At 41.1% G+C, this 15,516-nt stretch overlaps 1 protein-coding gene and 1 long non-coding RNA gene across 2 annotated transcripts in view; one reads left to right on the top strand and one right to left on the bottom strand.

The window, feature by feature from the left end:
- Window positions 1-508: 508 nt before the first annotated feature.
- On the bottom strand, window positions 509-15,223 carry LOC139358120 (uncharacterized). Its single transcript, XR_011612492.1, has 4 exons — window positions 15,082-15,223; window positions 8,331-8,523; window positions 7,086-7,240; window positions 509-965 (listed from the first exon to the last, which is right to left on the bottom strand). It is a non-coding gene; the product is annotated as an uncharacterized lncRNA (long non-coding RNA).
- The window catches only part of LOC105491788 (phosphoglucomutase 5), a 179,925-nt gene continuing 178,329 nt past the window's right edge, over window positions 13,921-15,516 (top strand). The window contains exon 1 of the mRNA XM_011758449.3: window positions 13,921-14,753. Coding sequence (XP_011756751.1) covers window positions 14,493-14,753 — 261 coding nt within the window. The 5' untranslated portion in view covers window positions 13,921-14,492. The remainder of the gene's footprint in view (window positions 14,754-15,516) is intronic.

Genomic DNA, 15,516 nt, shown 5'->3' with positions numbered 1-15,516 from the left:
ATGTGAAAGTTTGCATGTATGTATGTATGTATAGCTCCGTGTATTACCATTATTGCAATCAGCAAATGGATTTACTTCCTTTATCTCATGGGCCCCTTCCCACTCACTCCTGGCAGTCCTTTTTCCTTTCTCCTTCATCCCAGAACACCAAAGAAGAGGTGTGCTTCCTAACCCTGGCTCCAGGGGACTTTATGCAATGTAAACAGTGCATCTCTAAAGTGGCTCACTGCTTAGAGAACATGCGTCCCATTTTAAAACTGTGACTCCTTTATATTTTACAACGCTTATTTTAATAAGAGACAGTGGACTTGTGACTTATTTTTCATGGAGGAGTGAGCTTAATGGCTGAAGGTAATCGATAAACTTGTTTTTCCTCCGATGCCATCAGTCAAGGTCCTATGGCAATAGTAAGAGGATGACACTGGGCTGGCACCCCCTCCATAACATATTTGGACCATTTTCCCCCAGAATGCACATGCAATAGCTTTGGTCTGGAGCGTTCTGGCAAGAGAGAGATGATGTACTTGGTTTCCTTCTGTCACACTTTTGGTGAAATGAATTAGACTTTTAAATCCGGAAACTCAGCGAGATGAGTTAGATTTTTACACAAGAGCAGTGGAGGACTTCCAGCTGGTTGGGGGAATGATATGGAAATATCTTGCTAAATCAGGGTCTGGTGGAATGTTGCTCCCCTGGCAGGCTCCTCTTCACAGGGAGCAATCTGTGGGTTGCTTATAGAACAGAGCGAGCAGGAGGCATAGCATGGTCTTGCTCATGGGAAGACCTGGTGGTTCAGATGTTTGTCATTAGGAACTGGGTGTGGGCTTTTTCAAGTTAAACTGAAGCAGCAGTTCTATTAGGAAGAGCCTCCCAGATCAGCATCTTCTGTTTCTGGATACTCTCCCTTTGAAAAGCCAGATTTCAGCAAAAAGCATTGCTAATGGTGAAATTGCACAATTGAAACCCTATGGGAGCAATGGGAAAGATGGAGAAAGAGGTGGTTATATCATGTACTTGAACAGTTTATTTAGAGGCTGTTGACATTAGAATAACAGCCAAGACAAACAAAAATATTCATTTTGGATGAAAATATTATCTTTTCATGTTATCATAGATAGCTGAATCCTAAGACTTATATAGAAACACATTTTCCTAATGAGTGGCTGATTTTTTCTGGTTGTGCAAGTAAGATCCAAATTATTATACAAATTTTTGACTCAGGAGCAAACATTGTATTGCACATTGAGCTAATCACTTACCCTTTCTAAGGTAAGCCCTCACTTCTGCTTTCCCTTCATTTTGTCATTTCTGCTTGTTGGGTATAGGTTTCCTGTTGGTTCTTTCTATTAGCTCCGATGTAACATGAATGAAGCTCTTAACATCCTTGCAGACATAAACACAATTTAGGTCATTGTTTCTGAGTTCATATGGAGGTTTTCTTGCCCCTGAGACTTTCACATCAGACAGCTGGATGCTGCTGTGTTCAAGGCTCTGTATGTTGATTTTGTATCCTACAACTTTACTGATTTCACCTATTCATTCAGTTCTAACAGTTTTCAAATTTTATTTGTTTTTGTTTTTTAAATATTGTGTGTTACATTTTAGAGTCAGGGGTAGATGTACAGGTTTCTTACACAGGTATATTGCATGGTGCTGAGGTTTGGGCTTCTAATGATCCTACCACCCAAGCAGTGAGCACAGTACTTGATAGGTAGTTTTTCAACCCTTGCTCCCACCATCCTTTCCTCCTGCCTTTGGAGTCCCCAGTGTCTATTGTTCCTATCTTTGTGTTGAGTTCTAACCTTTCTTTAGGGAAGTTTGTAGGGTTTTCTATATATAACAAGATCATGCTGTCAGCAGAGACAATTTCACTTCTTCCTCTCCTATTAAGATGCCTTTTATTTCTTTCTTTTGCCTAATTACCCTGAGAAGGGGTGTCTGTGGGCATCCTTGTCTTGTTCCTGATGTTAGAGGAAAAGTTTCAACTTTTCACCATTGATTATGGTGTTAGCTATGGGTTTGTCATATATGGGCTTTATTTTGTTGGGATACAGTTTCTCAATATGTGATCTGTTGGTTTTTTTTTTTTTTTTTTAACCATGAAAGGGTTTTGAATTTTGTCAAAAGCTTTTTCTATATCTGTTGAGATGTCTATATAGTTTCTATCCTTTATTTTTCTAACAGGGTGTATTATATGTATTGATTTGCTTATGTTGAACCATGATTTGATCATGGTGAATGATTCTTTCAATGTGCTGTTGAATTTGGTTTGCTAGGATTTTGTTGAAGATTTTTGGATCTATGTTGATCAAAGATACTGGTCTGTAATTTTCCTTTCTTGTAGTATTCTTGTCTGGCTTTGGAATCAGGGTAATGCTGGCCTTGTAAGATGAGTTTGGAAGTGTTCCCTCCACCTCAACTTTTTGGAAGAGTTTGAGAAGGACTGGTATTTGTTCTTCTTAAAATGTTTGGTAGAATTAATCTAGGAAGCCATCTGGTTCTGGGTTTTTCATTGATAGGAGACATTTTCTTACTGATTCAACCTCCTTGCTTGCTATTTGTCTGTTCAGATTTTTAAATTTCTTCCTGAGTCAGTCTTGGTAGGTTTTATGTGTCTAGGAATTTATCCATTTCTTCTAGATAATCCAATTGGTTAGTATTTCTTAGGATCCTTTGTATTTCTGTGATATTGGCTATGATGTTTCATCTTTCATTTCTGATTTTATGCTATATTGAAAACATAAGGCATAGCAGAGAGGGGGCACTGCTCAGGACTTGGGATATAAACTGGCAGATGTTAAGGTGGATGATTCTGGTTAACTCAGAAACTCCAAAGTCCCGTGTGAAAGAATTAACTGCCTGTACTCTCCTAGTAATGTATATCCTTGGTCAAAAAAGGACTCAGTTGAGAATGTTGGATGAAGGGACCAAATCAATATTCATCATTATATTGAAAACAAATCAGATTGACTGTGGTCTTTTGACAGCAGGCCAGTGGCTGAATCTATTAGAACAAAGTTAGGGCAGGTTCAAGGGAGAGTCCTGAGATCGGTATTCTTTGTTTCATCCAACCTTGCCTTTCAGTTTCTTCTCCCCATGCCTCCAGGATGTCCCTGCACAGCCTGTAGGGTCCCTTCCTTCAGTACCTTGCCTTACTAAGGGGAGAAAATGAGTTTCCCAATGGTAGCATATATTTAGCCTTCCAAGATTTCTATTTCTATTTTAGGGGAGCTCTAGGAAAAGAGCAGATTACTCTAAATCCCCAGGTAAAAATCTGAAATAGTGGAATTTCATATGACCAGGAGACATATTTTGGGGCATGGGAGCTTTTCACAATCACCTGGACATTCAGGCACCTGCTTCTCCAATGCCTAAAATATGCCTTCAATTTAGTAGGTTAATTCCTATTCCTCTTTTTCAAATTTCAAGACAATACGTGTAGTGACTGAACAATTTGAATCCAAGTTTCACTATTTAACTGCCAGTGTGACCTTGGGTTAGTCACTTAATCTTTGCAAGGCTCAATGTCATCGTGTAAAGTGGAAGTACAAACAATCCCTGACTTACAATATTTTGACTTATGGTTTTTCAACTTTAAGAGAGTTTGAAAGCAATACACATTCAGCAGAAGCTGTACTTTGAGTACCCATACAACCATTCTGTTTTCTACTTTCAGTACAATATTCAGTATATTACATGAGATATTCAAAGCCCACTTTATTATAAAATGGGCTTTCTGTTAGATGATTTTGCCTAACTGTAGGTTAATGTGAGTGTTCTGAGTGTGTTTAAGGTAGGCCGAGCTAAGCTATGATGTTTAGTAGGTTAAGTGTATTAAATGCATTTTCAGCTTACAATATTTTCATAAGTTTAGTGGAATATAACCCCATTGTAAATTGAAGGGTATTTGTAATAATGATATCTCTTCAGGGGGACTTTGTGAGCCTCTCATGGGAAAATGCATACACAGATGCATATAAATATGTAATCTTTCTTTTCCATACCTAGGATGTTCTTTAAGGATATTCAAAAATCTGGAAACAGTTGCCTCCAGGGAGATAAATGGTGGTGGGCTGGGAAGCTTTTAACTGTATACCCTTTTGTACCTTTTGAATTTTGAATCAGATGAATGTATAATCTACATAAAATATTAAGATTAAAACATCACCGAATAACTTATCAGGAGTTTGGTAAACATGAAGGCCACCGTATGGTGACTGTATTTTATTCAGTGCGGGTCACTGTTGGGCACTTCTTAGAGCTTATTTCATCCTCACAAGAGCCGTAGGAGGAAGGGGCCCCAAGGGATTCATGGTTAGCATAACAGAGTAGGAGCATTTGGCAGCTATATTCCGTGTAAGTGATAACTTTAAAGATATTTTTGTTATAAAATGTTTCAAACATACAAAATATATAGAGAAGCAGTTTTCTATAGTTATTAAATGTTTTTAATGGGTAGTCATAGAAATTATCATCCAAAGTGAGATATTCTTGAGACAAAAAAGAGGTTCTATTGATAATTATGGTGGGATAACAAACTTCAGATGAACAGCTCTAGACAAACTGGGTTGTATGGTTCCTGGAAAACAAGGAGTACTGTAAATGTGAGTCCTGCCTTGTGCTTCTTCCGGGCCCACTTTCTCTCTCTCCCACCGAGAAAATACGATCTTGATAGAGATATTCATTGTGGCAAGGCAACCATGGCAAACATGATCTAGATACACCGTTCAAGTTTTGTTTTTTTTTTTTATACTTTAAGTTCTAGGGTACATGTGCACAACGTGCAAGTTTGTTACATATGTATACATGTGCCATGTTGGTGTGCTGCACCCATTAACTTGTCATTTACATTAGGTATGTCTCCTAATGCTATCCCTCCCCTCTCCCTCCTCCCCACAATAGGACCTGGTGTGTGATGCTCCCCTTCCTGTGTCCAAGTGATCTCATTGTTCAATTCCCACCTATGAGTGAGAATATGCGGTATTTGGTTTTCTGTTCTTGTGATAGTTTGCTGAGAATGATGGTTTCCAGCTGCATCCATGTACCTACAAAGGATACAAACTCATCCTTTTTTATGGCTGCATAGTATTCCATGGTGTATATGTGCCACATTTTCTTAATCCAGTCTGTCACTGATGGACATTTGGGTTGATTCCAAGTCTTTGCTATTGTGAATAGTGCCACAATAAATATACGTGTGCATGTATCTTTATAGCAGCATGACTTATAATCCTTTGGGTATATCCCCAGTAATGGGATGGCTGGGTCAAATGGTATTTCTAGTTCTAGATCCTTAAGGAATCGCCACACTGTTTTCCACAATGGTTGAACTAGTTTACAGTCCCACCAGCAGTGTAAAAGTGTTCCTATTTCTGCACATCCTCTCCAGACCATTCAAGTTTTATGCTGGTCCTACCTATGTGTGTCTCGGGAACTTTCCAGAGATTCCTTTGAGTGCTTCTAAATTTTGCGTAAATGGGATGTTGTCACTTGTCCCTTTTTTAAACCAGTAAGCCATTTTCCCTTCTTTTCCTGGAAAATTAAAGGAACAAGAACTAGGAAATAATGTATTAGTTAAGGTTCTGTTGATTGAAAACAACAGAACCTAATTCTGGCTAGCTTAAACCATGGTAGGATTTAATGAAGAATGCTGCAGAATCTTAGGTATCTTATGGCTGGGAAAGAGGAGGTTCAGGCAGTTCCTGGGATATTAGCAACAGGTAGCTGTCAATTAACTGCCCCTGCACCACCCACTGCTGCTGTTATCAATATGGCATACCACAATGGCTCCCAGCCTCTGTATGTCTGGGTTCCAGTGTTCAAATTCTAGAGATAGAAAGAGAAATTGCATTGAGTCAGGCATCCTTCCCTAGGTCACCCTCCCTGTATATGGTCAGAAATGCAGGATTACGTAGTAAAGACACAGCTACTGAGGGCCCACTTCACTGTATTGGGACCATTTGCAGAGGAGGGAAAATTGTGAGCTATGCACTTAAAGAGGTGATAACCATAAGTTTGCAGAACAAAAAATTGGAGAAGAGAAGGATAACACTATGCTACGATTTCTTCTGAAAACGGACTAAAGGAATAGCATTTCCATTTGAAAAATTCTCTCCTGGCATTTCAATATTTATGGATTCCTGAATTCTGAATTCTGAGAAAAATCAGTTGAGAAATTGGAAAAATGGCGAGAAACATTTTAATTTTCCTGTGAGAATTACAGCTTAATAGTCAGTATAGAGAGCTTACTGGCTTGAAGAAATGCACTGACTTCAAGATGAGGAAGCCCTGACATGTGGAGATGAAAGTTAAGCTGAACTGGACAGCAGCAGTAAAGGAGCCTCAGTCAGACTTTCTTGTATCTGTTGCTGTGTTATAAGTGTGTGTTCATGGCCTTGTCCACTGCTACCAGTGAACCATTTCTGCAAATAAACTTTCATGTGTTCATAGGCATAGTATATGTTTTACAAATCCTATGAGAGGTGTTCTAAGAAATGCCAAGTTTTAGAAACAAAATATGCCCTTAAATCGGCAATTTTGACAGTTGCTTCATTCTAGTGCTGTTCATCTTGCCAGGAGATCAGAATATTATGTTATTTAAATAGTATTGGAGGGAAAAATTGATGCCTTGTTAGTATAACAATGTCATGTAAACAATGATTAAAGCATTAAGTATTTGTGATGTTACCTTTCAATCTTTAAAGGACTTTTCTTTAGCATTTATTTGGTGATAATATTCATTTCTTTTAAATGTTTTCTTTATTATCTTAATGTTGTTGGATTTTATAATCTTGTCATAATATGTTGGCTCATAATAATAATCATCATTTGTTATATCTTTTTAAAACAGAAGACTACTAAAACTTTTCATATAATCCTGTTACAGAAAAAACAGTTATTGGCTTGTTATTATAGTCACATATTATTTTTCAAAACCTTATAAGTGAAGTGTTATGAAAATCATATGAATTTGGGAATTCCCAAGCATTCGCAGAAATTCTATTTCCTTGTTCCCAAATCCCAATGATTAATATCTGCCAGGAGCCGGAAAACAGCAAAAGGAAGTAACATCCTATGTTGGATACCTGGTAGGGTTAGTGAAGAAATGTTATTGCTGAGCTCTGTGTTACTCTCATAAATGATGCCATTGAGGAAGTCACATTTGTTGAGAGGAAGGCGGATACACAGAGTTTTGCTGCTGTCTGTTGGATAAGAACCTCCTGGTCGATATCAGCTCCTACTGCAAGTCAGAAAAATCAATCCAATGATAAATGAAAAGTGACCAATGTGCTGGGAAATAACTTATGTTTTGGCTTCAGAGGAAATTTTAGAAACAGTGCAAAGTGAAACATAAAAACAAACTATGAAGAGGTTCATGAATTTCCCTCTGAAGCTGATAGCCATATTTTAGCAGATGGAGCTCCTACCATTGGCACAACTCGGGTTGAAACAGTGTGTCCAGGAAACCCTATGTTAAAATGCAATGTGTTGGGAATATTGTTCCTCTATTTGCTTGAGTTAGTTTTTCAAATTAGTGTACTCTAGCTCAGCTGTGCTCTGAGGGAATGAACAAAAGATTGGTAAAATCTGATGGAGAACACTGGTCAGGCAGGCCACATAGAATCCCTGGGGATGGTGGTTCCTGATAAATGGGGGAGGAGGACCTAAGCCAGGCTTGGGCTGGGCTGGAGGAACATAAAGATGGGATCTACTCACAACTCCCAAAACTGAGGGGTCCTGATAACACATTATTTCACTCTTAGCCATGGAAATTCATTATTTTTATGGATAAAATAACTTTAAAAAACTAATTTACATTGGAATGTTAAAATATTTATATAGAGATTATTGGGAATTCCCTCCTAAAGCCCAAACATAAAAACTACCAAAAAATAAAAAAAATTCTGTGTAGGCTAAGATTGCAAATGACTGATGGAATATAATTTAAATTAAACATGGAAAATATATTTCCTCTTTAATAAAGATCTAAATTATACCCTTTTTAGGAGGCTTCAGAAATGAAATTCAACTATTAAAAAAGTATAGAGATGCCTTTAGAAAATAAACTTTTCTTTTGCTGTATTATAAAATAAAGAACTTTGATGAGAATATTTCCAAAGTTTTTAATAATCGATTACACTGATGTTTCTAGGTATTGTAGATAACACCAAGAAATTAAATCTTCATCTTTGGCAGACCAGAGGGCTATTATTTTTAGGTAAGACAATTAAAATCTGCTTTTAATAAATCACAAATTTTGCAAGTTAGCCATTAACAGTAAGTGCTTTTCAAAGATGGGCCCAATACATAAAGAAGCCAGGAAAACATACCTGCATTAGTTTTGCCCATCAACTTCTTATGCTGGCCTCAGGAGATTTATTAACAGCATTCAATATTTTAGGTAGGCTGGAGGTGGTGGCTCACGCCAGTAATTCCAACACTTTAGGAGGCTGAGGTGGGAGGATCGCTTGAGGCCAGGAGTTCAAGACCAGCCTGGTCAACATAGTGAGCCCCTCGATCTCTCTGAAAAGAAAAAAAAATTTAGGTATCTTGTGGCTACCTCCAAAAACAAACTCCAGAGGAACCGGATTTTTTTTTGTTTGTTTCATGTGTTGGGATAATGGCTTCTTTTGCAGTTACTTACAAAGCATTTAAGGGTCAGTAAAAATGTTTTTTCATCCTTAATAACATGAATTCTCTAATTTGTATATGATATAATGCTAGATATTGTGCCAAAAGGGTTACATAGACATAATCCATGCCTATTTTTCAAAGATAATACTAATATAGAGAATAAGAATCATTATTATTGTAGTAATTATTATGTTAGTAATAGTAGTAATAATCATAACAATTACATCAAACACTTATTAAACGCTTATTATGTGCCAGGTACTGTGCAATCAATTTCCACATATTAGCTCTTTAAATGTGATCACGAGCCCCATGAGTTAGGTAGCATTATGTCCATTTTATAGATGCAGAAACTGAGCTTTGAAGAGGGAAAGCAGCTTGTGCAAGGCCATGCAGGCAGTCATTGATAAGGGTGGGAAGCAAGAAGTTGAAGTCTGAGATGTAAGTTCACACACACAAGTACACAAACATTTACAAGATACTTGTATGACATGTGGGGTTGCTTGAAATATATAATTGACTTTCCCCAGCACCAGAAAGTGTTTGGACAGATTTCGAAGGGATCTAGCACTTCCTTAGAGGACTGCCCTGTGACATTTTCCGTGTGATTTTCTGCCTCTTGTCTTATACTTTTGGCATTTCTTCTGCTTTTAGAGGTTATGAGTTAACAGCATATTTTTAGTACCTCCTGTGTGCCTAGAAGTGGCCCCTGACTCAATGGGAGTGTATATCTACCATGGGCCAAATCGATGTGCTTTCCTGTCAGCCAGGGGAGTATGGAAGAACACGCTCCCCTGATTCCAACAGAACTTGCTGCCACTCTGATGTCTTCATTGTAAGGTCTCTAAATGAATGTTCAAGAAATTCATGTTAAAGGCACGTGTCATATGTGTAACTTGTAAACATTTGTGTACTTGTCTCTGTGTCCTTACACCTCAGGTTTCAACTCTTTGTTTCTCACCTTTACCAGTGACTACCTGTGTGCTGTGTGGCTTTGGACCAATTGCTCTCCCCGTCTAAAGCTCAGTTTCTGCATCTGTAAAATGGATATAATGCCATATATACATAGATATAGATATACATACACAAATATATATATACACATATACATACATATACAAACTGAAATATATAAGTATTTCAATTAAGTCTCAAAAATCACTGAAGAGTATTTTTATAATGCCCTTTAGCAATTTTACCTGCTGCCTTTGCACATTATGGTGAATTTCTAAATGGAAGTCTGACAGAGATTAATCTTTTAATGCATCATAAATAAAAAAGAAAATCACAGAATGATGTAACTGGAGAGGACTCTGGGTATCTAAAGTGTTTCATGAAAGATTAATGTCCTTGATCTGTTTGTAAGTGTTTTGGAAAAATCCTCCATGGTCAAATAAAACTCGGCAATGTTGGATTGAAGTCAAATAGTTTTTTTCTTTTTTTTTTCCTGCAGAACTTCACAGTCTTTAATATGCTAATGTGTTTTGTGAATCTACAAGACAAGGAATGAAGTGTTTCAACACTTACTTTACCCAGATTCTCATTTTGGGATGGGCTGGTCAAGCTGAGTCAGCTAGTATATTCTCTAGATGGAGATGATGGCTGATGCCTTTTTGAGAGCAAGAGAGTCCCCAGGGGAAGCAAGGATATATCAATTGCTCCTTTTTCATGCCAAGGATCCTCAGTCTCTAGAGACTCAGAGAAGGCTGAAAGGCTACCCTAGGCCATCAGGGCTACCATTCATTGTGACCCAATGCTACAGAGAAGCTCTGAGCTCAGTGCAAAGGAATGACCAGCCCTTGAGAATCAGGAAAATTTATTTGTTCCTGACCTAGTCCACTGAGGACATACAAGGAGTGGGGCAGGGGAGTGTCACCAGCTGTGGTTACAAGCCAGTGTGATTCTCTTTCACTAAGAAAACTGGTCCCTGTGAGTTTAGGTTGGGAAGCACCAGGTTAAAAAATGTTTAGGCCAGGAGTGGCCACTTACTCCAGCCTGGGTGACAGAGTGAGATTCTGTCTCAAAAAAAAAAAAAAAAAAAAAAAAAAATGATGTCTACTGAGAACTCTCAGAACTCTTAATACGAAAGTGTGCATTGTGAAGAGTGGGAGTAGAGTGTACAGGAATTTTAAAAGCTACTTGGTCATGAAACTCTCGCTTTGTGCAGGATTTGAGGGGCACTAATATTCTGAGGAAAATACTTTGGGAAACACTGATCTAATCCAAACTTCTCATTTTACCAGCAAACAACTGTGGGGCCCTCTCAGTTTCCTTTCTCCATCATTGTGACAAATTCATTGGAATTAATTCAATTAAACCTAGGGTCAGTTTTGAAGAGATTTATTTAGCAGGTAAACCTCTTCTGTACATTTCGAGGGAATTTTGAGTTTCCATAGTCAAAAACCACAGATCAGTTTAACCAACCTTTATGGAATATCACCTATGCCCAAAGACCCTTTAGCTACAGTGATGGTCTACAAAAATATGAACTGTAATTCTTGCAATACAGGAGATTAGTAATAATGGTAAATATAATGATGAAGACACCATGAATAGCTAACATTTGTTGAATGCCTTTCTCTTAGGCACTTTACTAAGTATTTTAATCCTCCCAACAATGTATGAGGTAGGGATTATAATAATTCCCATTTTATAGTGAGGACTCTGAGGTTAGGAAATTATCCTAACTTAAACGTTAGGTATAAGCATGAATAGAAAGGTGTTATCAGCCTATAAAACATTCCTTTATGAGTGATACAAGTGCTATATAAATTCAGAGAAAAGAAAAATAGTTTTAGAAAGCCTTGATCAGTGAGTGTGAAGTACATGGTGGCCCAGTTACTGTTTGGTTGCCCATCTCTCCTCCCTCGGGATCAGCACCCCCTTACTTGGGAAGAATTGTTTTCCTTTTCACTGTGAGGTTCTTTCTGGCTATGCGGTGGGGCATATTGCCTCAAACTAACCCTGTTCCAGTCTTGGAGAACCTTGAAATTGGAACCAAGGGAAGAGGATTGCCTCTTGAATGGCAATTCTCTAAAATCTAGTCTGAGATGCTGATGCCTAGTCCCTGGGTCTGTGGAAGGAGCTGGGCTGTGAGAGCGGAGAATGCTGTTGATATCAACAGAGAGGCAGGTGCTAGGAGCAGAGAGATGGAGGCCTGGAGGGTTTCTGGGCATCTCTGAGGCTTAGGGGTTGGATCATTGTCTTCGTTGCTGGAACAAAGGACTTACCATACCTGCTCTTCTGGGAATGAAACTGTCCTGCTTTGCAAAATAAAATGTCATTAGAAAGAGATCTTAAAAACCCCACACCATAGAGATGTGCACAGATCCCTAGAAGTATTCAGGTTCTGTCTGTTGGGTGCTAAACCAAGACTCTCAAGTATGTTCTAAAGAGAAACTGGTGTGTGTAGGCTGTGCACTCCCAGGGAGATAAAAATTTATGAACTTTATGGGTTGGGCTTGGTGGCTCACACCTGTAATCCCAGCACTGTGGGAGGCCAAAGCAGGTAGATTGCTTGAGCTGAGGAGTTTGAGACCAGCCTAGGCAACATGGTGAAACCCCATGTCTACAAAAACTACAAAAATTAGCTGGGCATGGTGCGATGTACCTGTAGGCAGGAAGATCGCTTGAGCCCAATAGGGAGAAGGTGCAGTGAGCCATGATTGTGCCACTGCACTCCAGCTGGGTAACAGGAACTTTATGGGGAATGGGATGTTGGAGATTGAGTAGAGACTAGAGGAAAACAAAAACAAAAACAACCTCCCCCGACTTGCCATACCATTCTTTTAAAAAAAAGTTAATTGGCAAATTAAAATTGTATGTATTTATGGGGGTATAATGTGATGTTATGATATATGTATACATTGTAGAATAATTAAGTCCAGAGAATTAATATATTCACCTCAAAACCTATTTTCTTATGGTGAGAACATTTGAAATTTACTGTCTTAGCAATTTTGAAATATATAATGTTTCATTGTTAACTACAGTAACCATGCTGTGCTATAGATCTCAACAAAATATATTCTTCCTGTCTCAACTAAAACATTGTACTCTTTGACAACATTTCTCCATTCCTCTCACTCCCTCCAAAAACACCCATTCTTTATGTTGAAGAGAATGGCTAAAAAGTCCCAGCCGGTTTCAACTGACAGCTTCAATGTTTTCCCCATCACATTTCAATGTTATTAATAAAAAGGGGAGGGGCAATATATAATTCGGACAGGCTGAAAGTACCATTGTAACCACTTTCTTGACTTCACAGAAAAAGTCCTCCTGTTTTCATCTGTAAAATGGGAACTACATGAATACCATTCTTCTTTTCTTCAGTCTGCAAAGAAAAAACAGATGCAAAGCCTTTTATCAATTGCAAAACAGTATACAATGTGTGTTATTACTCACAGTTGTCTTACTGTGACCAAACACTTTATAACCCTATGGCGAGTCAGCCTTACTCTCAGGAAGTGGACAATATTTGGGGAGGAGAAGCAGCAGGATATTTCAGGATGGTAGCCTTGGTGGGTCCAAAAATTCTTTGAGAGAAATGGGAGATAGAACTTTCTTCCTGCTTTGGGTTTTTATCCTGTTAGTCTTTTCTCTCTTCACTCCTATTTTCTATGGAGAATTTCCTGGTTTTGGAGTTTTGGTGAGTTTTATGGAGAGGAGGCAGAAAATCTTTAGCTTCAACAGAATGAAAGGATACATGCAAAGGAACCTAGCACAGTACCTGGTACCCAGTTCTCTTTTAACTTGGTTTTATTCGTTCACTCCTGGTAGGACATTAATAAGGGTTTTAGCCCCCTCCTATTGAAAACGATTAATTCAGTTAAGAGTCCAGACAGTGTGGACAAATAGAGGATAGGACAAGCCTGTTTCTAAAGCAGGAGCTGGGTAGGGAGGGTGAGAAGGGCGGGAAGAATAGGGAAATACGTGTCGTCTGTGTTGCTGCTGTTGCAACCACCACAACAAACAAACAAGTGAGAAAAAAAAAAAAAAGAAAAGAAAAGAATTGTCCATACCGGAAAGTGTGCTATTTTGGAAGAGGCTGGGGAAAGTGTGGATGGCTCCAGTGGGTCCTGTTGGATTGAAGTCTGACAGTGGTGATTCCCTTCAACAAATGGTCGCGGTGGGAGGGTACACACACACACACACACACACACACACACCACACGCAGCGCCCAGCCTCCGATTTCAGCGCTGGCAGGAGATAACCATTCTCAGCTCGCCTTTCCAGGGTTATTTTTGGCTGGGGCTGTTTGCTGATGGCAAAAGGTTTCAGCCCCCTCCCAACTCCCTCCCTGTCCTTGTTCTGAAGAGAAACTGGTGCGTATAGGCTGCGCACTCCTAGGGAGACCTGGAGAGGGGCCGGGCGCGCGAGAGGAACCCTGACTCTGCCCAAAGTCTCGCCTTCCCGCCGGCTGTTTTCTGGCGGAGGGTGTGCCCCGGAGGGCGGCGATCGTGGGGGAAGGCTGGGGCCAGGCGCGGGTGGAGGCGTCACTGGGGTCGGGCTAGCAGGCCCTGGAATCGGGCTTTTGGGACACCCCAAAAGTGAGTCCAACTTGGGAAGAAACTGAGGACACCTCGGGCGGTCTGGCAGCAGAGAAGGTGGGCGGGAGAAGATTTTATAGGAAGCCAGAAGCAAACTCTGCTGAGGGAGTCAGTGAGCGGCCTCGCGGAAAGGAGGGGCGGGCGGTCCCCCGGCGGGCGGGTGCAGGGCGCAGGGCGCCGACCTGCTGGGGAGGGGGCCCGGGCGCGAGGCGGAGTCCCGGCACGCAGCCAGGCTGGTGGGGGCTCCCCGGCAGGCTGCAGATTCCCTCGGGCTCAGGGAGCCGCAGCAAGACCGGCCAGGAGGCGCCATGGAGGGGAGCCCCATCCCGGTGCTGACGGTGCCCACCGCGCCCTACGAGGACCAGCGGCCGACCGGCGGCGGGGGTCTGCGGCGACCCACCGGCCTCTTCGAGGGCCAGCGCAACTACCTGCCCAACTTCATCCAGAGCGTGCTGTCGTCCATCGACCTGCGCGACCGCCAGGGCTGCACCATGGTGGTGGGCAGCGACGGCAGGTACTTTAGCAGGACGGCCATCGAGATCGTGGTGCAGATGGCCGCGGCCAACGGGGTGAGTGACCGGATGCCCCTCGCTTCCCGCCTCGCCGCCGCCATGCGCTCTCCTAGCCTATGTCCCCCCACTGCCTCCGGGCCCAGCTGGGAGGCCCCCGCCCGGCTCCACTACCTCACTCCGGCTTCTTCACCCTCCAGCGCCCCACCCCCGCCGCACTCGCAGCCTCCCTGGCGCATCCCGGACACCGGGTTCTATTAGTACCCACCGCCCCCAAAAACCTTGAGGGGTCTCCGTCGTTCCTGGAGCCACTCCGGGCGCCCCGGACTCTTCTCCGACTCTGGCCACATCCCGCACCTGCTCATTTTTCTTTCGGACATTGTCTTGCCCGGCCCTGTCATTTCCAAGGCAATTCCGGGTTTTCCATATTGTTCCCAACACGTTCGCTGCCCACCGTCCCCACACAATCTTCTTTCGCAGGCTCCCAACAAAGTCCCCCTGGCCCATGCCCTTTTTGCAATAATCTCCCAATCCCCTAAGTCTTAGCTCTGCTTATTTAACAGTAGTGGTGTCACAGAACACACACATGCACACACACACACGATCCCTGACATATTTGGCAAGAGTGGGCCCTGAAGGTTTTTAATATTTTGGTTCTTTAACCCGGTGGAATTATTGATTGAATGATTTATTTAATTAGGGTAGGGATGGAGTGGATCAATTTGTTTGATGTTAAACAGCTTGAGCTCGCAGTTCCCAGGAGGCATATCTCTAAATGGTCTGAAATGAGATTTGCAGTGGTTTTCTTAATGCAATTCCCAAC

Source organism: Macaca nemestrina, chromosome 14 (genome assembly GCF_043159975.1).
Source record: "Macaca nemestrina isolate mMacNem1 chromosome 14, mMacNem.hap1, whole genome shotgun sequence".
Lineage (NCBI taxonomy): Eukaryota > Metazoa > Chordata > Mammalia > Primates > Cercopithecidae > Macaca > Macaca nemestrina.
The sequence above is the reverse complement of the archived record's forward strand: the minus strand, read 5'-3'. Positions and strand labels throughout refer to the sequence as shown.